The sequence below is a fragment of the Diadema antillarum genome, unplaced genomic scaffold, assembly GCF_040938485.1.
Source record: "Diadema antillarum isolate AM-2024a unplaced genomic scaffold, OU_Dant_1.0 scf00000092, whole genome shotgun sequence".
NCBI lineage: Eukaryota > Metazoa > Echinodermata > Echinoidea > Diadematoida > Diadematidae > Diadema > Diadema antillarum.
Window position 1 is genome coordinate 1,119,484 of NW_027270981.1, and position 25,932 is coordinate 1,145,415.

A 25,932-nucleotide genomic window follows, 5' to 3' on the forward strand; every position below is an offset into this window, starting at 1 on the left:
TAGCCTGCCTGGTGGTAATGTCGTGATGTCGCTACTCTGAAAGCAGTAGCATGACAGGTTCGTGTCCTGTGGGTTCATTTTTTTTTTGGGGGGGGGGGGGGGGGGGGGGGGGACATGTTTGTTTACTAGTATAGACCAGCAGTTGATCTTACAAATTTCATTTGTAGAGGGAGACAAATGTAAAAAAGAAAATAAATGAAACAAAACTCATGCCTCATCATGATGTATTCTATTGTTTGCCTCTCAAATGATTAAATCTCATGTCACGCAAACATGATGCTAAGCTGTTTTCACTGTTTAGTGTTAAACTGTTAGACCTTTCTACTCCCGTATCGGAGTAGGCCTACAGGGCAGGGTTGATGGTGCTAAAACTATGTTGATGATGTTAAAACTATGTTGGTATAGAGTATAGAAATATCCAAAGCTGGATCAGTAAGTTTATTAAGTCAGTTACGTTTGTATTAAATGATACTTCTACTGCTTCCCCACAGCCAGTATATAGCATGGATGAGAAGAGAACAGATTACTTGGACTGGGCTGATTACTTCATGGCTGTGGCCTTCCTATCAGCTCAGAGAAGTAAAGACCCAAGGACACAGGTATGTAAGCTGTTGGCAACTCTTCGTTTGTCAGATCGCAGAGCAGGGGGAGTAGGTTAATGCAATGAAAGTCAGCAGACATGAGTGGAGAATTCAAATACATATCATTTATGATTTTTGTAGCCCCACTGTCACATGGGCGGACTTAAATAATACTCAATCACACTCGTGCCATTCACTTTAATGTACAATTTAATAAACCATTTGTAGAATATTTACACGACTGAAATCAAGGAGTTGTGACCAACATAAAATGCAAAATCAAAATTCTGAGTGAGATAAATTAAATTACAATACTCTTATATTCGACAACCATGTGAACGGGACCCTGTCTTGGTCCGGTTCCACCTGTGCTTTTGGCTTGACACTTCTTCAGAATAATTATAACAGCTTCACTATTAATTCGTTATCCCTGACAATACACTATCTGCTATCAAGCGCAACACTATATGGTTCACACCACCGTAGTGCTGATCCTGAGATGACCAGCCTGTACGCACGACGGTTTACCGCGGTTATAACACTTGCCTTCAATTACACTGCTTCCGTTTACATCCGGGTTCTGTGTTAACCCGCAACTATCATGGAGTGTATAAATACCAACATTCGAATTATGTGCACATCATATTCATCCTTTTACCAATTTAACATGACCTTCACCTCTCTACTTCGGCGACACTTCCTCGTCATAACCAATCATATCTACAGGGTGTCATGCACCCGCCAGGTTCATCGCTCACCTGCGTTGTCCACAGAGTCACCTTAATTGTCAAACTATTCGCTTCCAGAACATAACTGATTCGTGGGTGGAGCGTCCTTGTATGCGAGGTTGCTGTTCCAGCTCCAAAGTCTCGCGAGGGACCCGCGTTCCGTATTCATTGGCGTCAAAAGTTCTCCCTAGCGAGGGGCGGGCACAGTCGCTCCGCTGCGAATGCGTCGGCCTGGGAGTAGATTCGACCTCGGCCTCGGCGCCATCAATGACCGGTGTAATATGACCAAAATGCCTCTTCTTCTTGTCTACTGGGAGGCTGCAAAGGCTGTTGGAATGCCTTCTGGCAGCAAACAAAGTCTGAACTCAAATCAGCCAGTATACAGGCTGACGGTAAGGTGGACAGACGGCTCCTGGCCGCAAACGAAATTGGGCTTAGACACAAAATTATCTTGCCAACTGGCGCCTGGGTGTGGCAGGTTGGTTTTCTGCCATCACGGAGCTAACTCAATGTTCTCTCGGTGAAATCCAAATGGTGTCTGCCACGAAAAGATCCAACTCTACTGTTAAATTGCTACTCGACTACGACACTCCTTTTCGAGGCATTTGGAATATTTGATACAACTAAAAGGACTTGAACGAAAACACCTATACCGCACTCTCCCGGAACTGGAGCTATTTCCTGTCTTTTCTTTCTACATTAATTGACATGCAAAAATAAATGAACTCCTCTCGGTCATCGATGGCGCGACTTGTAAAACATTTACACCTGTCCTAGCACTTTCTCTCTCTCACTCTCGCTTTCTCTCTCGCTCACTCACTCGCACTTTTTGTCTCGTTATCCCTACCCGTAAACATGTTTGTCTAGTTGAATGACCGATAGGTGTTGTACATGAAACAACCTGGAAATGCATTTTCAATGTGACACCCACTTTAGTGCAGGTCCCACTTCCTTCCATTATAAGTGCATGCAAAATTGTTGGAATCACAAGCTCCATGTAAATATAGGCCTAATTGGGGATTGGAGTTTGGGAGGTCTGGGGGCATCAGATCTCCCATGCAACTCCACCCCCACCAAAAAACAAATCAAAACAATACAAAACAAAAAGAAAGGGAAAGAAGATAGTATATGTGACATATCACTCTTTGTTGCAAAAATAAATAGCAGCCTCTGATCATCTTGACTGTATGATTTTTTCTTTTATTACTTTATTGCCTGCTGCTTCTACAAGGTGGGAGCATGCATCGTTAATGATGAAAACAAGATCGTTGGGATTGGCTACAACGGCATGCCAATCGGATGCAGCGATGAGGATTTGCCATGGCAACGACACGGTGATGAATGGGTGGATACCAAGACGCCATATGGTGAGAAGAATTTTGCACAATGTGTATGTCTGCTAGTGCTCAATACAGTCACTCCTCTATTGATAATATTATGTCTGTGTGAATATTCTTGAAAACAAACTGACACAGTGTGCCCTGTACATGTAGCTTTGCCTTTGTCATATTCTCAGTGAGACAGGTACAAATTTCATGCTCTCTTTTTGAGAAAAAAAAAATGGAAGACACTGCTCAAGTTTTATCATGGTCATTTTACATTCCTCCATGTATTTCAAGGCATTTGTAATCAGTAGACGTACTTTTATGCCACTAAGAGGAAGGGGGACAATTCCAAACATATGTTTATCAAGAGGAGAAGCGCCAGGTAAGAACTTTCATAGTCAGGTGACCAATGTCAGGTGACCAATTGATTGTCACATGACCACAGCATGTCAGATGATACATTGACATTAGATTTGCTGTCACTTTCAAGCCATTCATTTAAATTTCTAAGGTTTTTACTACTCTCAGATCACTTGTGCCAACATGATGTTTCTTTCTTTTTAGACGCAACACTCTCCATCGCACACCAGTATGACATAAAATCAGTTTCATAACAAGACAGCTCTCATTCCTATAATATAATATACCAGCTCATTTGGGATTCCATTGTTATTTCTTATTCTGTGACCGTGAAGTGTGTCACGCAGAGATGAACGCCGTGATGAACAAGAACTGTGCCTCCGTCAAGGGCTGTACCATCTACGTAGCCCTCTTCCCTTGCAACGAATGCACCAAGGTTATCATCCAGGCAGGCATCAAGTCAGTCATCTACATGTCGGACACCAAGCACGACAAACCCTCCATGATCGCCTCGCGGAGAATGCTGGATGCGGCAGGGATCCCGTACAGGTAGGAGGGATGACTTGCTAATTTTATGGTTGGCTTCTTTTATGGCTCTATGATGCCAGTATGATTTTGAAGTGATAGAAGTATTGACATAGAATGAATGAAAAGGCGTTACACAAAATCAGTTGAAAGTGGATATGATGACCCCAAGAAGATAAAGTGAGGAAAGTTTGAATGTATGCATCACCTTTGGAGTGACATTTCTCAATGCCACATAATTGTGCTTCATGCTTCTTGTTGTGTTTGTAAGTTTCACTGATTTTTGTCGAGCCCACCAGAGGTGACCAAACTTGGCTGGTAAATGTCCCTTGGGGAGTTGAAGGTCACCACAAGGTCAAACATCATAGGCGGGGTCAATGAACTTCCGGGATCTAGAAAAACATTAATTTCTTCTATGCGAATGGGCGAGACACATTTTGGCACTTGCCTTGTGTTTGTTACACCCCCCCCCCCCCCCACCACTAATGAAATCAACCTCCCAAATCAACAACAAAATGTAATGGACTAATCAAAAAATCTGTATGAAACTGTTTAAATATTATGTACAAGTATTATCAAGTTCTCATAGTAAATTCATATCTTTTCTAGTCAAAATATTATTTGACTAACAAAAAAAAAGTGAGGTATTTCACATGGCCGTAAGAGCAGTTTTCCTCTGCAGGTACAGTCGTCATTTGTCCATAAAAAGGAAATGATTATACTCAATCATAGATATCATTGTATTGATTTGTTTCCATCCTTTCATTCTCATTGGTTTTTTCCGCAGGCAACATATTCCCAAGAAGAGTAAGCTAACAATCGACTTCAGCTGCTTAGAAAGAGAGACGCACCCGTCATAGCTTGCAGCGCAGCGGACACCAGAGGGGCATTCTGAGCTGTCTTCCATCAAGTTAAAGTGAACAGTACTAATAGATGGTGAAAAGACATTGTGTTGCGAATACCCTAACCTCTTATGATGATACATGTATGTGACGTGATATGATACTATTCCAAAGTACGCTGTATGCGTAGGATTGAGTTTAGGTGTCACTAACGCGTGAATCAGAGGTCTGTGTTGAGGATGGAGTTTAAAGGAGTCAAACTTTGTGGTCCTTGGCATTCCAATTACATGTTTGTACCGTGTGAAGTAACACACGTCGTAATTCTCCGCACACCGCAAGTATGTGCCTTTATTTCCCGTCAAACGAGAATTATACACCAAAGAGAGAAATTTGTGTTATAAATTTTGTCAGTGTTGCCCAGGAGGGCAATGATGAAAGTTTGTAGTGAAATCGGGCAAACATACATAAAGCAGTATTGATGCAATAGTCATGGTGCCTGTGACAGAATCTTCCAATGTGCAGTACTGTGGGAACTGTAGGTGATGTGTATTCCATCATGTTACTTATGTTCATTGCTGAATTTTTTTATTTTTTAAACATGTAATGTTCCTTAATTTGTACCTTCTTTTTTGTGTGTGTGGAAGAAATATTTTCTCCATTATTCTGCTAATTTGTATCTAGGAGGTTGAAATTTTACTCATCATCCAAATAGTGGATGTCAAGTGTGTAACAAAGAGTAATGAATATTTGCTTTGTTGTCATGTTAGAAAAGCATATTAGATTCAATTCAGTTCAATTCAGTTCAGTTCAATTACTTTTTTTTCATCTGCCAAAAGGTGATTCATAATGCATTATAGACACAATGCAATAGACGGCATCACTGTATGAGCAGAGCTGCTGTTTTCACTTGCCTATTAGTGAGGATCTGTTAGCATTTGTCCCCCACAATGTTCCTCGTGCATGAAAATACATGTAACGGTGTCAAGAAATAATAATAATAATAAACCATTTTTATAGAGCGCAAATTACATTCAGGTCTCTGAGCGCTTCTTTTCTTGGAGCATCATCTGTTTCAGTAATTACTCTTTTTTTAAATGAATTTTATGTTATGTTACACATTCATAACAAATGTGCTGAAGCACTGTATTTTTGATAATGAAAAGGTGATGTATTACGTTAGTGTAATAGCAGGTTATATGAATTGTATACCACATACGCCTTACATTTTGTGTTGTTTTTATTCTCCTGAATTTTGTGCCTCTAGTGCTCCTTGCGAAATTAACAACATGGGAAAATATGACCTTTTGTCCCGACATGAATGCGATGTGCATGCTTACATTTCTCATTTCATTATTGTACTCCATGATCACAAAATATACAGTACAGTGTAGTCTGATTCTAATGAACATGGATGCAACAAAATTCTTGTTACGTCGAAGTTAATATTCAGGTCCCAAAATAACCACATTGTCATAATCTCTTTGTATACTTGACTGTTCGGTTTTAACAAAATTTCAGTATAATGAAAGAAAACTGCCAGTCCCGAGGACTTTGTTTTATTGGGAGTCCACGGTACTAATTTACTACTGGTCACAATGTTTCTCATTCATTTTTTGAAATTGTATTTATTATGATAGGTAGTTTTCTTTTTTGTTATTGTTGTTATTGTTTGTTTTTTACCAGCTGGCTCTCATGAAGACAAACTTTTATTCTTTCAAAGTTTCCTAAAGCAATCAGTAAATCCATCTTGTTTTCTCCCAAAGTTTTGTCTTGACTGCTTTGGTGGATTACCAACCTGTCCATTCTATGTCAATGGGTAAAAAGAATCTCATTTGGGGGCATTGGTAGCTCTCAGAGAATTGCAGGAGTAACAGAGAAACCTGCAAATGCTGCAATGTGTATGCTAATTCATGGCTAACAGAGGCAGGATTGATCTGAGCAGGGAGGTGTAAGAAAAGGAGAGACAACTCCTGCTCTCCATTGAAGGATGCGCGGCAACGCCGAGAAGTTATGCGCTTAACTACAGGTGGAAATCAGGTGCTTTGACAAAAGAGAGCATCGATAATCGGGACTAGCGCTCTCACATCTACAAATAATTGCCCCTACTGCATTTCGCTCTCTCTCTCTTTCAATGTGATGGCAACAATGAATTGGAGCAGCGAATCAAAATGCAGAGTAAAACTGACAATTTTAACAGCAAATCGTTTGAAAGCACGCTGGTGCACGCTTTAGCGGAGTACTTTATTTGAAAGATCAAAATATCCCAGATTAAAGGATAGAAAACTAACATGCAGAAATGTGCGCATTATAGAAAAATATTAGGTTTTTAAGAGGGCCTAATTTTCATTTCATTTCGATTTGCACATTACGAAGAAACTAGAAATACATGTTTATAATATCAAATTCTTTCCTAAACTACTCTTAATCAATTTGAGTATTTCATTCAAAATTTTACGGGGGAATAAAGCTTGTAATTCAATGAAAGGTGAAATGCGTTCTTCGTCTCCAAACTTCGCCTTGCAACTAGAGCGGTGCAGAGCATGACTTCAAAGCGTATAGTGGAATGATAGACATCCCATTGTAATGCTTTGAGCCAAAACATGTGCTTGCATGAATTACGAACGAGTTGTCTCTCCTTCTCTTACACCTCCCTGATCTGAGGTATTCAATACAGTAAACTCTCATTAAAGATACACCAATACGATGTATTGCAAAATCTTGATAGCTGTACAATGAAGTAGTTTTGTTGGCCCCGAAGTTCAAAATTCCCTTATTTCACAATTTTTGCCAACCCATTACATCAGAATCTAATGAACTTATTTCTGTCCCAAAGATTTTATCATGAGAGGTTACTGTAGTACACCAGGAAAATTCAGTATATTGACTGTTGATTACTTGTTTGTATGGTCTTTTTTCATGGTGTGGTATCTCTGTCATATTTTTTTTTAATTATACGTCTTCTATGCTTTCCATTTAATTTGACAAAATATACCTTTTGATGTTTTTAATATGACAGTTTTGACTGTTTTCATTTCACCAAGGGTTCCCATGTTTTGATGCGTTTGTTCCTGCTAGGCAATGTAATGTCTATGTGAGTGTGTGTGTTACCATGCTTTTTTTCCTGAGGTAAGAGTCACAAACATTCTGTTCCTTGGACAGGGCATAAAATGGATGCCCCAGTCGACTGGCAAAAAGTCAGCACAAACGGTTATTTACCTGGCAGATCAATCATGTCAGAGAAACACTGACAACCGCCTTTGACAGTACATACTACAATTATTTCAATCAAGCTTCAAACCACACACACGCACACGCACACGCACACGCACACACACACGCACACGCACACACACACACACACACACACACACACACACACACGCACACGCACACACACGACACCCAGACACAAACAACACACACGCATACATAGCATGCCAAAAAAGGTCTCCGAACATTTAATACTCTGTCCACATGTTTAGTTACAAAATATGCCTCAAGAATGGACTTCACCTATTGTGTGACAATGTCCGTGGTCATTCAGTGGAATTTTGAGGGAAAATTTTTACGTTAAGGCACAGACCTTTTGCACTCACACTCGCCTTTCTCGCCTCACATTCCTCGCAACACAGACCTTCACTGTATTCATTAGTGTGTAATCTGCCACCTACTACTTATACTACATCTTTTCAGCCACTGAGGGCGGCCTCAGGAAGTTAGGGTCTAATCTGGTCCATATGTGTGTTCCTGACATGGTCGACAGTTGTAGGCATACACAAAGCACAAGTACACAAACATCTACAAAACAGACGCAACGCGTATCGATGCAATGTAAATTTTCAGAATATCATTTTAATAGCAGATATGTCTCTTCATATTAATGATAATGGAAAGAAGGCTGTTATACAATTTTATAGATCAAAGAGAAGAATACACATGATTGGATGTAGCATTAACTTAAACTAGGCAACAAGAAAATACATTGTTTTTGTTTTCTTTCTTTTTTTCAAAAAAAAAAAATCAGCATCACAAACTCTTAAATAAGTAAACCAGAAAAAAATCTGGTGCAATATATAATTCTTCCACTTTTAAAAGAGAAAATAGTACTTATTTTATACATATTCCATGACTTACAAAATGAGCTGTTACAGCAGTTACATATACACAGACACTTCACAGTCCATATCAAAAAAAAAAAAAAAAAGTTTACACAACACAACCATTATAAGGCTCTCCAAAGACTGGCCAACACTTTAATGAAAACTATCAGTAAGTAATTTACGATTTTCCTATGCAAAACTTAAGTGACAAAATACCCTGACATGTTGGCCAATATTCATTTATTAATTGAACCCTGTAAGACCCCTTTTGGTAATAACTTTGTGAACTGTAACTTTAAGTACAAAACACACACAAGAAAAATGCCATGTCCAAAAATGGTGCTTACAAAAACACACTGGCATTCTTTTTATGTCTTGTGTCGAGTGTAAACAGTACACTTCACGGTCTATGTATGCTAACATAAAAATCCTACAACTCCCGAAAGGGTTTTTGTCACATGAAACGATGCTTTCTGCAGAGCCTATACCCCTACCAAAACAAAAACCAGCCATTCATCTTTTCCAGCACAACTGGAAGGGTGGGCTGCGTACCACAACAGTGAACTAATGCATGCACTACATAAACCCCATGAACCAGTACAGCTAACTATGGAAGAGGAATTTCCTCGGAAAATTCTCTCTGTCAAAATACTCGATGGAAGATATTCCCTTGTGTAACAAAGCTGCTAATGAAATAAATATTCTCTTGGGTTTTTTTTTTTTTTTTCAATTTACCTTTGTCATGAATCCCATCAAAACTAACGCTATGTGGACATAAAAGGAAAAAAAAATGAGGTGGGAGAGAGACAGAAAGACAGCACTGAAAGAAATGAACTGGGATAAGTTTTGTGCCGTAAACTCCCTTTTATAACACGGCGTGCAACAAAACAACCAATCATCGTTGGCAAAAACCAAACAAAACATAAGCTAACACAATCATGCTGTAGCAACTACCTAGGAATGGAACCAAAATGACTGAACGTCTACAATAAGATGACAAAGCTCACATAAATAGCTACTTTTCTCTATTTGTCGATAACTTGCAATGCAAAGATGCTCGTTCAGCCAGATATGGGGGAGTAACAGAATAGATCCATACATAACGCTAACAAAGATTGTAACACAGTATCCATCGCCTTCAAACACTGCCCTTTGCCAACACGTGCCAGGGTTTGTCAATATTGCTCAAGTAAAAATAAGCACTGTGACTGTTCAATTGTATATATATCCCCCGCCAAAAAAAAAAAAGAAGAAGAAATAAACTTGTTGAAAACATTTTTACGAAAGAGTGGAAGGGCCAATGAATATTTCTAAAGGCAGCAGTATCAAAAATTCACACTGTAGTCTGGGAAAACTCAAGTTTCGTCTTTTCATCAACAATGTCAGACTGTACATTTTAAGTAATGAGAGACAGGAATGATTTGTTTTTTCCTCATGTTTTAAGTACCGGTATTGGTTTAAAAAAAATGAATACATTTTGCTCATGAATCGCTTCATATATCAAGTATCTGATGACAGTTTCCAAATTTTGTGAAAGCTCAAATTGGTTTGCAGTGATTATGAGAATGAGGTTTGATCAGCTGAATGACACATTGGTAACTTTGAATTTTAAAAAAAAATTGATATGAATGACATGAGTATGGCCCTATGCCTGGCAGCAATATTACAGACAAAAAATTCCCACAACGCTAGAAACCGGGCAATGTACTGATTGGTGTAAATTTCAGTTACAGCGTGGAATACAGCCACGAGGCTTCATTCAGACTGATCGCCATGGGTCAATGTAAACCATGCCTACATAATTTGAACATTCATCCATTACTGTGAAAACATTGCAATCTAGTGCATCTTGAATACGTATATGCAATGGTATAGTTGCAAGACGTTGTTCCGAGTTAATTTTCATGGAGTGCCTATACAATCTCTGCTAGTTTGAGCGTAGGAATACCATACACCTGGCAAATTGTACAAACTTGAGTCACGTATGCAGCACGTTCAATTTCATGCAAATAGATATATAACTGAGAACCGTAGTAAATTTTGCCTTTGAGCAAACAAACACATCTGTAGTACATGTACCTGATGAAGAAACGACTACTAGGTAGCTCACTCTGAAGCAGCTACCCCATACACAAAGCTTGCGAAAACAATTTTCCTAGAAAAATATGTCACTAGCATACTCGCTGAATATGTAAAATGTATTACAAAAGAATTTAATGCTTAGAAAAATGTAGTACAAAACTCCTCATATTTCATCACTTTGTACATTCCTCTTTACATAGCAAAAAAAAATTGTGTTGTAGAAAAAAACATGAGTATTGGTCAGAGTGTTCTGGGATGAAGAAACAATGGTACTGAACAGGCTTTGAGCAACACAGTGTGCCATGACAGAAATGCACAATTATGGAATAGTTTCGAGAAAGTTTGATCACTGTCATTCGGTGTTCCCACCTGATAGATCTTTCTCATACCAAATACTGCAACTATCTTTTTTTTTTCCCGAGCCCACATCACTGGGGACCAGTTTTGCGGAGAAGGATAGAAACTAATTAGAAATGTGGGTGAGAGAATAATAGGATAGAGAGGTAGGTAGATGGCTTGATAGCTAATTAAAGAAGGAGACTAGAGAAGGAGAAAGAAATTTGTGAGCATTTGCTGGTCATCAAAATGCATGTGCTTTATCTTTTCAAAATATACACACTTTTGTCACATTTCTGAAACTTTCTTTTGCAATAGAAAAACAAAAATGAAGGCAATATTCCATAATAGCAATTTTAAAAAAAAGACACACATTTGTAAATTCACTGATATAAGTTATCTTGGATATGTATGAAATTCCTCACAACTTGACATAAATAGATCATTCAACGGATTCAAACACAACAGTATATATTGCAGGTGCCGAGGACAGAACTAGAACTTGGGGTCAGAATGGGGCAACTTTTGTACATTTTATCAGGCAACCCTTTCTTATTCTGTCCTCTCACTCTATTTCAACTGTTACGAAACCCGACAAAACTGACTACGTAACTGACAAGACGGTTTATCACAAGTGCTGCGCAACGTCGTTTGTGACAATCTTTTTGATTCCCCCCACTCCTGCCGCACAGCGAATTCAGGAAATTCCACATAATGAGCTCCCACACGGGAGAAAAAACAACAACAAGTGACTTTCATACATCAAAATGTGTGGAAGGGCACTGCCGAACTTGTGGCAATCAGTTTTGAAAGACAGAATTTGTGGGCTCTGACTCTCGGAGCTCAATGTTGTCCACAAAAGCCAGCCAGCGATATGTGGTCAGCCTTCTATAAGACACTGCATCCAAGTATCTCAACCACACTTCCATGCTGCACGCAAAAGCCAAAAGTCAGCAGCACAATTTGATGTGGCTTTCGGAAAAAAAAAATCAAAAAAAAAAAAAAAAATTGCCAGTCTAGTCCAGCTAGGCCAAATGTCACATCCATGTGTGAAAAAAAGTGAGTTTGTAAGACCAAACAAAGAAAAAAAAACACACACACAACACTGAAAATATACACACAATGTGCTGCAAACTTCCTTTTGTCATTGACTTTGCAAGAGTTTCTGCTTTTGTTATTTTAGACTTGCCTAGATTCATTTTCAGCAAGTTTTCCTGTCCAATACCTGTCATCTCTTGTTCTCTCTGTTTCACAGAGTACAGAGTACAGAGTACATGTGCTTGCACAATTGAAACACTCCTCACAAATTTTGGTCAAGTTATCATCAGCAATAGCACAGCAAATAATGACAAGTGTGGAAAAATGGGCACTGCTTTGCATTTCCCAAGTTATTAACCACCACAGCCTTCTTTGTGTTTGCAAAAGGACGAACCACGTGTCGGATTCCTGATCGCACTTTAAATAATCGATTCGCTGCCGATATCCGAAGGCACAAGTTCCGGGAGTGAAATCCGTTTCTCGAGGCCTTGCTCCTCTGCACAAGACTTGGCCCTGCCACGTCGACACCACGCTTGGCGTGACGACACAGCCCTGGAAAGCTCTCACTGAATCACGGACCAGTGGCCTGACGTAGGCCGTCCACTTCACTCAGCAACTGCATTGGTACAAGTTTTAGGGTCAGGGGGATTTCCACCGTACCCCCTCCCCGGATGATCATCCTTCATCAGCAGTACGAGCTGGTTGCATTCCTGTTGTATTCTTCCGGAACGTCCATTGTCAGCACTGTCGCTGTCGTCGTCGTCATTGTCGCCGATGGAGAGGACGGCATCGCTTGGCAGCTGCTGGTGTTGTCTTTGTAGCGGTGCACGTTGCCGTTGGAGTCCCGGGGGGCGCCCGTCTCCGCGGCGATGCTGCCGATGCTCATCTGGCGGAGACTCTCCCTGAGGGCCTCCAGCTGCTCCTCCCCCAACTTCACCTTGTCCTCCAGCTCCTGCACCATGATGAGGAGGCGGGGCAGCATGGTCACGTAGTGGCAGAAGTCGTCGTGCTTATCGTTGGCCAGCTTGTCCAGCAGCATGCGGCTGATGGTGCCGTGGCGACTGACGATGCTCTCCTTCAGCTTCTTGGCATCCCGGTACTGGGAGTTGAGGTTCTCCCGCAGCTTCTCCAGGTTGGCCTACATGGTTATGAGGACAGAAGAGGAGAGGAAACAGAAAGGAAGACATTAGTACAAATCACAACACCCAATTTGAGGCTGGTGTTTCCTTGATACAATACAGTACTTGTGTATGGCTAACACATACTGCAAAAGTGGACATTTTCGTGTGCACGAAACTTTTCATATCGCAAGTTTTTTTTTTCTTTCTTTTTTTCTAAACAATGCATTGAAAGCCAGCACCAATTCGCAAAAGTTTCAACCTGCAATGTTTCTGGTTTTATGGTAATCACATACAACACACTACTCAGTAACGCCGGGCATGAACTAAATTTGCTACAAGCAAAATGCTTTTAGTTAGCCTACAGATCATGACACACATGACAAATTTCACACTTCCTAAAAATCTCACCATTGCACTACACATAAATCAATTGTAACTGCTCATCTGCCAATCACTGTGCATGAACACAATTTGCTGCCAGTTGTCACAAAGGAACGGTTTGATGTAGATGAACAATGCAAAATATACAAAATGAAAATAAATGAATAATTGGGTGTTGATGCGCACCTTCTCCTCCTCTTCGCTGTTCTCCATGCTGCCCAGGACGCTGTCCACCTTGGAGATCCTCCTGGTAAGGGATAGGAGTAGCCGGGTCACTCTGTCGATGTCCGCTACGTACATGTTGCACTTGTTGTACTCACTGGCTTTGCAGTGAATCTTTATGCACTCCATGACTTGCCTGCGAATGAGAACCAAGGAGAACAATTTAGAGACTTTTAGTTAAATTTTGATTTATTTTCAGTTCTTTTTTAAAATCTATTTTGATATGTAATGACTACTCTACACATGGTGCCTTTCTATCTAGATTGTGATACCCAAGACTGCTTGACATCATCATTACTACTGTCACTGGAAATAGACCCAAACTCTCAGTTCATCACCTCCATTCTATATACGGAACATTCCAGCTAGGCTGATATCATTCAGCCGACACGTTTAATCCATCCACAGTAGTGGTCCACCGTCCACGGTATACCGTCTCATACAGCTAGGTAAAGTGAAGTGTTGTGAGATGAGTGTGCGGCTCAGGGAATGAAAAGCCCAGATGGGGCTTTGATACCGAGACATTCTCACAAGATGCACAGTGCATTGTCCCCTAGACCATGCTGCCCTGCCTGATTTGGGTTCTATTGTCTAAACCTGTGACCTGCGACCTTTCACATTCTGACTGACATTCTGCATGAAATTCTGGGGCCCTGTGTCATAAAAAGATGTTATCTAACAGAAGTCAGAAAATCACACATAAGTCAGGATTCAGCCAATCAGAATTCGGTATTCAGAGACTTATGTTTGATTATCTGACTTATGTTTGATTTAAACTTTTATGCAACGTGGCCCTGACTACAAATCTCATTGAAATGACGTTGATTGGAATGGCGATCACTCTTTGAACAGTTGGTGACTACACATTTCTGTGAGTGGACCTTCACTGTAGCCATAATTTCTGCTTCTCAGTTCATGCTAGCCCCACCTTTGATGATAAAAGCTGGAAAATGATTTCGGAAATAGTCTCACCTCTTCATCTCTTCCAGACTGGACATCTCCGTGGCAACCTCTGTCTGCATCTGCTTGATGTCTTCCACCTTCTTGCTGATGCGCTCCACAAGCTCCTCCTGGATCGGGGAAAGGGACACAAGATGTTTTTTGGGAGTCAGCAAAGTTCTCAATGAGCACACATCCACAGATATATGTATCTAAATATATTCACAATTTCTGATGTCTCAAATCTCAAATTGATATTCATATTAATTGTTAATTAACCATTCCTCCTTAGTTCAATGAAAATAAATGTCCTGTTTAAGTTTCGCTATTAAGGAAGCAAAACAAAAATGTCTAGCAATTGTACTAGTCAATCTAAAATTTTAACAGAATGTCTACTGAGATTCAAGAACACTTTTTTTGTGCTGGTCAAATGTACTGTTCCATGAGAGTAACTGCTGCCTTGTTTCTGAAACACATGTAAAAGCATGAATATATAATCAACAGAGGAAAGTATCTATGAAGGTGGAAGGACTCTCACCTGTGTCTTGCGGAGCTCTGCGTTGTTGTTGCCAAGATCGTCCGTGTTGCTCATCCCCTTGGCCCTCTTCAGGAGGATGGCCTTGGCTGGGGAGATGCGGAGATACCGTGAGCTGGACAGCACCAGGTTGATGCACTCGCTGGGGTTGCGGGGCTCCGCTGCGACCTCGCTCTCACTGATGGTTTTGGGTAACAAAGGGGGAAGGAATAAACAAAGTCAGTCTCGGCAATGCATTGGTCCTCTCGAGGTGCTGGTACGTGTATCTTCCACAGGTAAAAATATATTACATTTGCTTCCATCAATCTCACACACTTGTCGACCAATGTCTCTTTTAAATCAATGATAGACAGTGTGGGGCATGACGACAAAAACCGTTCTTCCCTTGTCACTGACTTAGCTTCTCTTGAGAATAATCATCAATGAAGATGCTTGAAACTTTGCCCCCCCCCCACTACTACCATGTATAAAAGTCAGTTTACTCACTTTGTTGTGGATCCTGCCTTCTCGCTGCCTTCATCCATGTTGGTCATTCTGATGCTGTCACCAGGCTGTTGACCACCCTGCAGCTGGGAGGGCAGTGGGAAGAGATCGGCCAGGGCCAGGCGGTTGGGCGTCAGCGACTGCAGTACCCACTTGAAGAGCGGGTTGCTCTCCTGCTCAATCTCCTTTACCGCCTCCTTCTCCGCCTCCACCTGCTCCTGGACCCAGGCGTTGTCACGGCGACCACTGTCGATCTCGTCCCCTTCCTCCTTGTCGGAGTCGGTGGCCTCGTTGGCGTCTTCCGGGAATCTGGAGAGGGCGTTGAGATTTCTGGTGGTCTCCCTCTGGTCACTGGGCAGGACGATGTTCTCCGGCACGTTGGCTAGACGAGGCGCGTGGTGCTGCGGCGACAGACGAGACTCGTCGGGCGACGATCGCCCGGAAATTGAGTTGGGAGACAGCGATGGAGTAGTCTCTCCCTGTCTGCTGACAGGAACGGGCTCGACTTGGACTTCTAATGCACTTGGTGCTCTGTAGAGAAAGGCACAGAGAAAACACCATTATCAGTTTGGAAATGGAAGCAAAGTTTGACAACTAACGCATACAAGAGATTGGCAATGCTGGATATCTGAAACAAATACAAAGTACAAAGTAAAAGAAAATTACTTCATTTCTTTTTCCTTCGTATACGCAGGCATCCTAGATCTATGATATGCTCCTCTCTCTTGAAATACTTCTAGACTCGGAGTGGATGGATGTCAAGACAGCACCTGACTCTTATATAAACCCCTCATGCTCTCACTGTAACACATACTGCAAGGCACCCTGGGATGACACATACCAATCGATATCTTGGAAGACACGTGACAACTTCTCCAAACATCCAACATTAACACGCTCACAGTCATTCTACGAAAAGTGGAAGGTTGAAGACGGCTTCATTCTACACTGGACGTGATTCAGGCCACAGCCACGTTTGGAACTCTGGAAAGCCGGAGGTCGGATTGCTGTCCGGTTGTGCGCTACCGTAGAAATGAGCGGTGTGATTGGGAAAACAGACTGGTGTCTGCCCTCTTCTCATCAGGCCCAATGATACTGGACACCTTCAATGAAGTGGACACACTAGAGGGAAGATGGGGTTTCACTGGTATGTGATTAGGTCTGACAATACATCAACCTTCCTCCTTCGCATTGGGGGGAGGGGGAAGGGGGGATGGAGCCTCTACATATTTTTTGACCTTTGTGATGGCATCATAAGAGGCCAGTCATGATGGATCCTATCACCTGATGCATCATCCATCACATCTAGTGTTGTCATCTCACCATCAGGCCTGGAGGATGACTGTCAGCCGGAAGGATGTGGTTAAGACTGCAACATCTCATGATTGACAGCTCCCTAGTACTTCTTATTAATATATCTCATACTCTCTCTCTCTCTCTCTCTCTCTCTCTCTCTCTCTCTCTCACACACACACACAGGCTCCCAACTCCCTTCCAGCTCACATACTTCACATAGCACTCATCAGGAGTAGGATTGCAAAGTTCAAAGTCTGGTGAACCACAAACAGCTCTGTGCTCTAGCACAAAACAACAGCAACAAAACCAAAAAGACCAAAAAACAAAACAAAACAAAACAAAACAAAACAAAACAAAACAAAACAAAACAAAACAAAACAAAACAAAACAAAGCCCAGGGAGGAGGATATCTTTCTCCACGCCCTCTCAATGACATCTTTTTCCCTTATTAAACTGTCTCATCCAGGTGACACTGTGGGCCACAGCCCATCAAACAAACTTCCCTGAAGTTAGAGCAGCCTTCAGGCACAACAAATTCTGCAAGAAAGGGCTGTCATTGCAATCCTAGAATACACAGGTTAAAACCTAGCATCATGTTTCTGCTTCTAGCTGTGCCAAACAGATCAGAAGAGGTCATCGCCTAACGAGGGTAACCCCAAATGAGATGGGTCTTCCTACAAACGTTGGTGCTTGAAGCAATAGAGGCTTGATATCTTGATACCTTTCTCTACGAAAACTAGCATGAGCACTTTCCTTGCTCTATCTGTTTCTGTTATGATCATTTTGCACTGATCAGCTCAGCCTGAACAAGAAAGGCACCAATCCCATGACTTTCAGACTTTTTTCCAACTGGATCAAGAACAAAACAAGAAGAATTTAAGAATAAAATAAAGAGGGAGGGGGGGGGGGGGGTGTTAAGAAGTGATATTCATAGGAAAGGTCTTTCCTCTGCGAAACAATCTGTTGTAATAACATTCCCAGGGTGAAAGTTGAGACATACAGTGACATCTTAAAACTCCCCACTGCCTGCGGACAGATTGTCTGATGAAAGACATCCCTTATTCTGTTGAAAAACGTAGCATGGTACGTTATCCTACAAACAGCCTTAAAATACATTTACAAGGAAAAAAGACAAACACCCTCTGCCCTCTTTTATATCAACTCAACATTCAGCTCAGAAAGAAGAGATCATATTTCAAATCAGAGAAGCACAGTTATTTCCCGAAGCAAGACTCATCATTATCTTTCAAGTTTATAGTTTTCAGAGTACCCTACCTTGATGTGAAAATATGGCGCAACCTGCTATCAGTGTTCTTTTCTGGTTGATATTGTTTGGCATGTTGGCTAATAATATACAGGTCGGAAACACAACCAGCCATAAATATGACCCCTGTGTTACCCCACAATCCATCATTCTTCGCCTGACACTTGGCAGTGCGATTTTGCCCCCTCTTATGACTTTGAATAGAGGATAGAGCGCAACAGGATCACAGGGGGGTCAAGCGAATTAACATTCCAGGGATGAGAGTGGACGTCAGTGGCCAAATTCTGTGGGTTTCGTTTCCTCGCAACTTCTGGAGAATGGTTGCAATCATTTCAAGATTGGACTGACCGAGGAAAATGAAATAGAGCACACGTTGAAATATTTTTTTCTCAAGTGCAACTTCCCCTCCTCTACACCCCCCCCCCATTTTAATGGAAGAGGGAAGCATAAGGATGGTCAAGAATATGGAAATGATGTTTGAAAGATGTACAGTAAAAAATCCATTGAATAAAAGATCCATGAAAGCTGCAGAAATGTCTCCCAAATTTTAAAAGCAGTTTTACTAGACACTTAAAGGAAGTGATATGTGCTATATAAGTACTGTATTATTATCATAATGACCATCTGAATGGGAGTGAGTTAACACACAACAGAGGCACAAGTCTTTCTTGAATGGAGGAAATGGTCTTTTGATCTTTGAAACAAAAACACAAAGGATCATGTGACCTCAAGCTATCAGACTGAGACCAAGGCTGTGTGTGAGCAGAGCCTAACAAAAGACTTCACAGAATACAGGGGCCATTTCCTATTACCCTAGTCTTAAGATGGGCAACCTGCAAACATAATAATTATGTCATGTATATATTTGCCCTAAAGCTTTTGGAAGACAGTGCTCCCCCACCCCTTCCCCCCCCCCCCCCCCCAAACCAAACAAGTGTATATACCGGTACTCAAAATGTACATGGTTCATGGCCATCTTTTAAGTTTGGGTTGGTGCATATCAATATGGACCTTTGCCATAGGCCTATATACCAAAGCACATAACACATACACCACCTGGGGACAGGGGAGAAGTTCTCCGCAGATTTAAAATCAAAACTTCTGTATATCTAGGGTTGAGCACCAAGACAAGAAGTGATTGGCTTGGGTAGAAACTATTCCCAAAGCCTCCTTGACGTCTCCATCCTTATGCGCCACTTTACTCCTAAATCAGCTTTTGGAGGAGGATAACACCAGTGACCTTTGGGCGCTAGCACCCCACATTATATCCACAACTCCTCGGGGTGTGAAATGAGACCTGTTCATTTCATTCCGGTGGAGATACCTTTTTCTGACACACCATAACAAAACATGAGGCAATCTAGTGCAGGTAATAGCTGTGTAAAAACACATACAATTGCAAGTTTTTCAAACTCAGCACACGGTTTGACTATTTAAAAAAAAAGGAACAGGACAATTCTGCACTCGAAACTTTGTGGTTGCATTAAAAACCCTTCTGCCCTCATAAAGGCGAATTCCTCCCAGACACTATAGGCCCTACTTCCATTATAACCATAAGGATTTGCCATCTCTGCCCCCACATGAAAGGCAGATACAATCATCCCGCCACATTACTGGGTCACACACTGTGTTCAATAAAGCCCTATGAGCATGTGATTTCATTGGCAGAGATCAAAATGATCAGAAAAGAAATATCACACAGAGAGAAAGAATCTCACTGCTGTATGACCTTTACACCAAGTGGCAATGGTCTATTTTCAAGTCCCTCCAGAAACCTCCATCTGATCAGCTATATTCTTGAAACCAACTTCTTGAAGATTTTCCCCACATCCCCTTTGTAGGACAAGGCACCTCTTTGTGTGCGCGCACAATGTTCAGCGATCTGGCTGAATTTTTCCTCAAACTTCCTCACCCCCCAAGAACCGCCCCCTAATACCCCTCTCTCGCTTTTGCAAGTCTGCCGCTAGAACAACAAATTCTGACAACCTCAAACTAGAAGACTGGCCTCCCTTCTTCAGTTTCAGGAGCTGGGAGACAAACCATTTGATTCCCCCAATCCCTTCTCAATATTTTTATGGCCAGCTGTTTAAACAGGAAATGAGCAGCTCTTTATAAGCACACTTGGACACTTTCACAAGAAGGCACCTCCATCCAGTCATCTGGATTTGTAATCCTATGATTAGAAATATCCTTCAAAATATGAAGTTTCATCTGAACAACCAATTTGGGCTCCATCATAAAGTAGCTCTTAACTCTGCCTGGTAGAACATCTGCTTTGTCGTCTGAAGTTCAAGAACATGCATTCATTCTATAAATAGGGCAAAAGACTATCATGGGCCTGACAGCTCCATATCAGATGGGGAAAATGGTATCTATTCCTTTAATTCTCCATCACACAGGCACACACCCACTCTCTCTCTCTCTCTCTCCTTCTTCTTTAGTTGTCTCTAAGCAAAGCATGATTAATTGCATAAACTGTAAGAATAAATCCACAGCATTCTAAATCTGAAATTAATCATTATATTAAAGTCTGCACACTTCTCCCCTTTCTTTGTTCTCCTTGTTTCCATTTTCTTAAATGTTGACACCCACAACACTGACACCAAAATGAATGCAAGTTTTACAGAAAGCAAGACTAGCAACTGCCAAATGGCATGGTGAGATTTACTGCCTCTCTGACCTCAGATGACCTTTGCCCTGGGGCCAGTATGACCTCACCTCTTCCCCTTTGCTCCTGCCTCTGCTCATGGGGAGTTCCTCAGATAGGGAGACACCTACTCTCAGGAATGAGGGGGAGAGGCTAGACAAAACTCAGCATTCGGAATCCAAATCTCGAAGAGAAACAGATAAATCCTGCATATTTCTCTGCTGGGATATACAGGTACAAATGTAGATATAAACACACGGAACAACAGCTTCCTAAACATTATCCAGCTGACAATGAAGCCTTCATTACAGTGCAGTCACTGTTATGAAAGAAGTGCAATATACTCTTCACATATTGCCCTGTTGGATAGTCACCACTGTGGTATTTACGGCATGGCACTTGGGAACATGATCACCACTGACAAGGAGCATGATCAATCATGTTGATTCAGAGAGCCTTTGACATCAAGGTTGAAAAAAAAAATGAAACTTTTCACATTGGAAATGGTTGATACATGGGAAAAAACTAGAAGCTCACTTCAGCACAAAAACACAATATCCTATACTACAGCACCAATATTCCTATCCCCTATCTTTATTCCGGTTCTCCTGATAATATTTGCAGAGCACCACTTATTGGCTGCTGGGGAAAAAAGTTTGGGAAATCACAGTTTCCAATTATTTTGTGACACATAAAGACTGTGCTCAATGGGCCATATGATGGTGTAGGGTACATCAACATCAAGCGAAATTGCACTTACCACAATGAACTGGGAAAACAGGGGTTGTCGGACACGTATCACACACGAATATAATGTCGAAAATGATTCATATGGGGTCCCAGTAATATATCAGTTTTCAGAATTGAGTCTAGCCGTGGTCAAGACCTGGTCCCCTCCAAATGACCGGTCCCGGAATGTGCACCCACCAATGGGATTGTCGCTGTCAAACAATGATCAGGCCATCACAGAACTAACTGCTTTTTATCAGCCGGTCTTTGGCATCCTCAGCCAATAAGCACATACCAATTACATCACCTTGCTCGGATAGGGGTAATAATGGGGGGGGGGGGGATGGACAGAATCACTGCATTGACTGGTATCTGATTAGCAAGAACGAAAGAAAAAAAAAAGCATTGCTCAAAAATCAGGTCACAAACCCAAGAGTAAACAGAGAGAGAGAGAGAGAGAGAGAGAGAGATAGGGAGAAAGAAGTGCAGCCAGAGAAGTTTGGTACACTAACGGCGAAATTCCCATCTCATCACAAAGGGAAGAATTTGTAATTTGCAAGACAGTAACTACTGGGGATAAAGCTCACAAAAAACTCACTGGACCCTTGGAGGAGAAATACGTAGAATATGAATGGTAAGGGGAGAGAAGAGAACAAGTTTAGAAAAGCTTCACATACCACACCCTACTTAACAAAGTTTATATAAACAGACATGACTGACTGAGATTCACTATTCATATGATTATTCTCACAACAACAACATACACACTATAGGCAGTAACATTAAGTTTCCCATGCAATTTACACATGAAGAATTAAAGAAAAATAAATCATGCATGGATACATGTATGATTCTGGCAAGAAGAAGCAATGCCAATGCACAAACACGCACATACACACACAGCAGACTGCAGAAGAAACTTGTAAAAAATCTTTGGAACATTTTGGAGTAGGTATTCTCAGACACATACCCACATGTTGAACCAATAATAAATAGCTTGCTTATACTTGCAACTGCATTCTCCTCTAGATCCTCCTCAACAATAACAACTGAATGAATTAAAGAAAAAAAATCCTGATTTGAAAAGGATACAGAAATGACTGAGCTGCTGAAAGATAAGGTACCAAACCAAAGACCCAAACTGATTATGTTTTTTTTTTCCCACCATATTTGTTCAGGACCGCTTTGTAGGATTACCAACTGTTCCTTCTTCAATTGCAAACTTGTTTCAACAATGGATAAGGGGTTCTTACCAGAGAGGGGGAGTAAACGGGGAAGCTCACTTCCTAGGGCTCTAGACTGAAGGCAAGCAGTGGAGATTTAGGGAAATACCTCTGTTAGTGGTGTGTAACTAGTCCAGTAAAGCCCCTTTTGGTTCAATTGTCACACACAGAGCTCTCTCCTCACCAGTTTGGCACACCAATACAAGGAATGTATGCAAAACTCTCTGATTGTCCAAAACACTGCTGAAAAAAATAATGGTGTGAATTACAGAACACAAGCCAAATCCCCACTTCACTCAGAAATGCTAGAAAAAAAGTCAGTTTGAATTTAAGCCTTACACTCACAGCAGTGGAATTTCAAGGAATGCTAATGCCTTGAATATACTCATACTATGGCCATATACCAAGGGCGATGCATCAGAGGGTTCTGTACGGTGTACTGAGAGGATGGATAACAGGCTGGTAGCCCCTTCCTGGCAAGATGCAATTCTATGCGATAGTTGGGATACCAGTGTGGGGAAATAGCAGGGCAATGCTTGAAAGGATGCCTGGGTGACCTATTGGGTCATTCAAGTTCACTGCCCTGCGGGTTAAGGAACTCCAAAAACCAGAAGCGATTAGGCCAATGTTTTACATCGTACTCATTCACATCACGACTTGATCCAGACAGTAACATATTTGGTGTCTATCTGGGTGGATGTGGTATCTCAAAGTTTATCACTTGTGCGGTTCAACCTCATGCAGTTTATAGCTGGTTGGGTAAATGAAGTACAGGTCTGACTGTCATTTGGAGAGCATGATACTTGTGTTCCTTAGAACTGCATAAATATTTCATGGAGGTTGTTTCGAGAGGTTGGAGGGCCAAAAATAGTCTGCTGCTCCACAGTGATCTAGGCAGAGGTGGCAGGAAAATTGCATAAAAAACTTATGTATAGTCCTAAGCAAACATGGATACCACAGACGAACCCCCCCCCCCCCCATGGTTCAGTGGTGTGGTCAGTGCCCTTGGACAGTATGATTCACTGGTCAGCAGTTTACATTGAATCATGAGTTTACTTTGAATCATGAATTTACTTTAAATCATGCAGGGGAAGAATGCATTTCTAGCAAGAAAAAAAACCCCAAAACAAAACAAAAGAAAAAACAAAACAAAACAAAATTGACTTTAATCATGTGAGTTAAGGCACTTTGGTCACATTTTTTGTCACCTTTCTATACTAGCCACAGTTATGTACGCAAGACTTGTAATAGTCTTCGGATCCTCAAGTGTCACAGATAAAGAACACTGAAATGGCAAGTACTATGGATACCCTCGGTCCTGACCTGATAAATGCATACTGACACAGACAATTTCCCCCATAGGTTTCAAGCATGGCTCACTCATCTTACAAAAGTAGAATTCGATCCCTAATACATTGTCCTTTTAGAGGTTGACTGAGATTGGGTATTGCCATAATTCCACCCCAAGGTTAACTGTCTACATTTCCTCTCCCATTATTTTCCACATCCCCTTCTAAAAAAGGGCAAAATGTTACCACTAAGAGGCAATTCACATTTCCAAGCCTCAGTGACACAAATCTTGCATTTAGGGTTTTGAATGAAGAGGAGATTTGTTCTGCTGGGATTTAAATAGGTGGTTTAGTTCTCGGCTCTGAGGTTTGCCTGAAGAATGCCGGCACTGACTCAATCTGTATTACGACATGACTCAAATAGCAACATTGGCAGATTAACACAAGATACAATGCTGTACTTTTGCTGTTCTCCATATTAACAGTGAGGCAATCTATTCATAACCAGAACTCACTTTGAATGGTAAAAAAAAAAAAAAAAAAAAAAAAAAAAGAAGAAGATGTGAACTGAATTCACTATTCAATCAAGGGTTGTATATCAGATATTTGTACATGTCTGGTCAGAATAATAGATTTCAGTAGTTAGCAGATAACAAATCAGGTAACTATGCACTACGATTGGTCGACAGTTGGCAGATAGGGCCTGTACAGACATTTGCAGTATAGACAGGCTCTGGGAAATTCTCCTGAATATTATTCTGCATGATGACTATCACGCATATAGGCCTACATAGTACACACAAAACTACCTACAAACTAAGCTGATCTTGCAATCAATTCACTAACCCTTTGTGCATTTTGAGTGCTGATTGGCCCACAAAAAACCCACAGCATTGTACCAACTGTCCAAACTCCCTAGCACAGCAAGTGTTAAATATTCCCTTCTGAACTGCTTCTTCACAACTGATTCTGAATTTCAGACCAGTGAGAGCCTACACCTCTAGCTGTATCCCCATTTATCACTTGTGTTTACAATCAAGACTGAGCTTAGCCTCTTGTCAGCGAGAAATAAAGGCTACAGATGCCCTGGTACAATTGCATTGTTTACAACAGCCATTAAAGTCACACTTTTCATTGTGGAAAAAAAGGTCTCCCCCAAAAAACGTTCCCTTTCCGAGGTTGTTTATTTCAGTCGACTGTGCCTTCACAGAATTCATAATTGCGTCAAATTCCGTAGAATCCATCAAGCGAGGATGGATACAAACGGAACGGCTTGGGGGAAACCCGTTACAACCAGCTCCTGTTTTGCAGTGAAGCATATTTTCGCTGCAAACACTTTCAGAACAGAAAGGAACAGGTAGGGGGAAAGTTCTACGAAGTATGAATGGCAAGGATGGGATGTAGGCCTACACTGTATATTAACGGCAGAGGGGTAGAGCAAATTGGGTAAACTACACAGAAACTGCCCAAAAGGAGGAAGAAGGATATGGCTTGTTTTTTGTTTTTTTTTAGTATGTAAAAGCAAAGCACACAAAAGGTGCGAAATAACTCGGTTTTTTTTTCCGTCTCAGTATGCCTCTCCCTCAAAAGTCAGGGATTCTGAAATATTAGCATCTATTCCTCATGATCTAGTTTATCTCAGCGTAGAAGTGAGGCATGACTCAACTTGGGCTGCAAAATAACCACAGCATGTCTTAGCATCATACCCTAGCCCCCCCCCCCCCCCCATGTTACTCCCTCCCCTCTACTACCACCTGACAGTCTCGAGCTTCATCCTTCAGCCATAGAGTACACCAATGACAATTGCTAGTCTTTGTAATATTCATAAACACGCAAGTCTGGAGTCATTGATATACCTGACATCATTAAACTTCATACTTGTAAAA

At 41.3% G+C, this 25,932-nt stretch overlaps 2 protein-coding genes across 2 annotated transcripts in view; one reads left to right on the forward strand and one right to left on the reverse strand.

The window, feature by feature from the left end:
• The first annotated feature begins 503 nt into the window (after nucleotides 1-503).
• On the forward strand, nucleotides 504-4,379 carry LOC139718283 (deoxycytidylate deaminase-like). The gene is made up of 4 exons (XM_071629767.1): nucleotides 504-599; nucleotides 2,541-2,676; nucleotides 3,330-3,543; nucleotides 4,307-4,379. The coding sequence occupies exons 1-4, from the start codon at nucleotides 504-506 to the stop codon at nucleotides 4,377-4,379; spliced, it is 519 nt and encodes a 172-aa protein (XP_071485868.1).
• A 7,486-nt stretch (nucleotides 4,380-11,865) lies between these two features.
• Nucleotides 11,866-25,932, reverse strand: part of LOC139718284 (uncharacterized) — a 226,781-nt gene continuing 212,714 nt past the window's right edge. The window contains exons 7-11 of the mRNA XM_071629768.1: nucleotides 15,602-16,129; nucleotides 15,119-15,293; nucleotides 14,614-14,711; nucleotides 13,606-13,777; nucleotides 11,866-13,055 (exon numbers count right to left, since the gene is read on the reverse strand). Coding sequence (XP_071485869.1) covers nucleotides 12,603-13,055; nucleotides 13,606-13,777; nucleotides 14,614-14,711; nucleotides 15,119-15,293; nucleotides 15,602-16,129 — 1,426 coding nt within the window. The 3' untranslated portion in view covers nucleotides 11,866-12,602. The remainder of the gene's footprint in view (nucleotides 13,056-13,605; nucleotides 13,778-14,613; nucleotides 14,712-15,118; nucleotides 15,294-15,601; nucleotides 16,130-25,932) is intronic.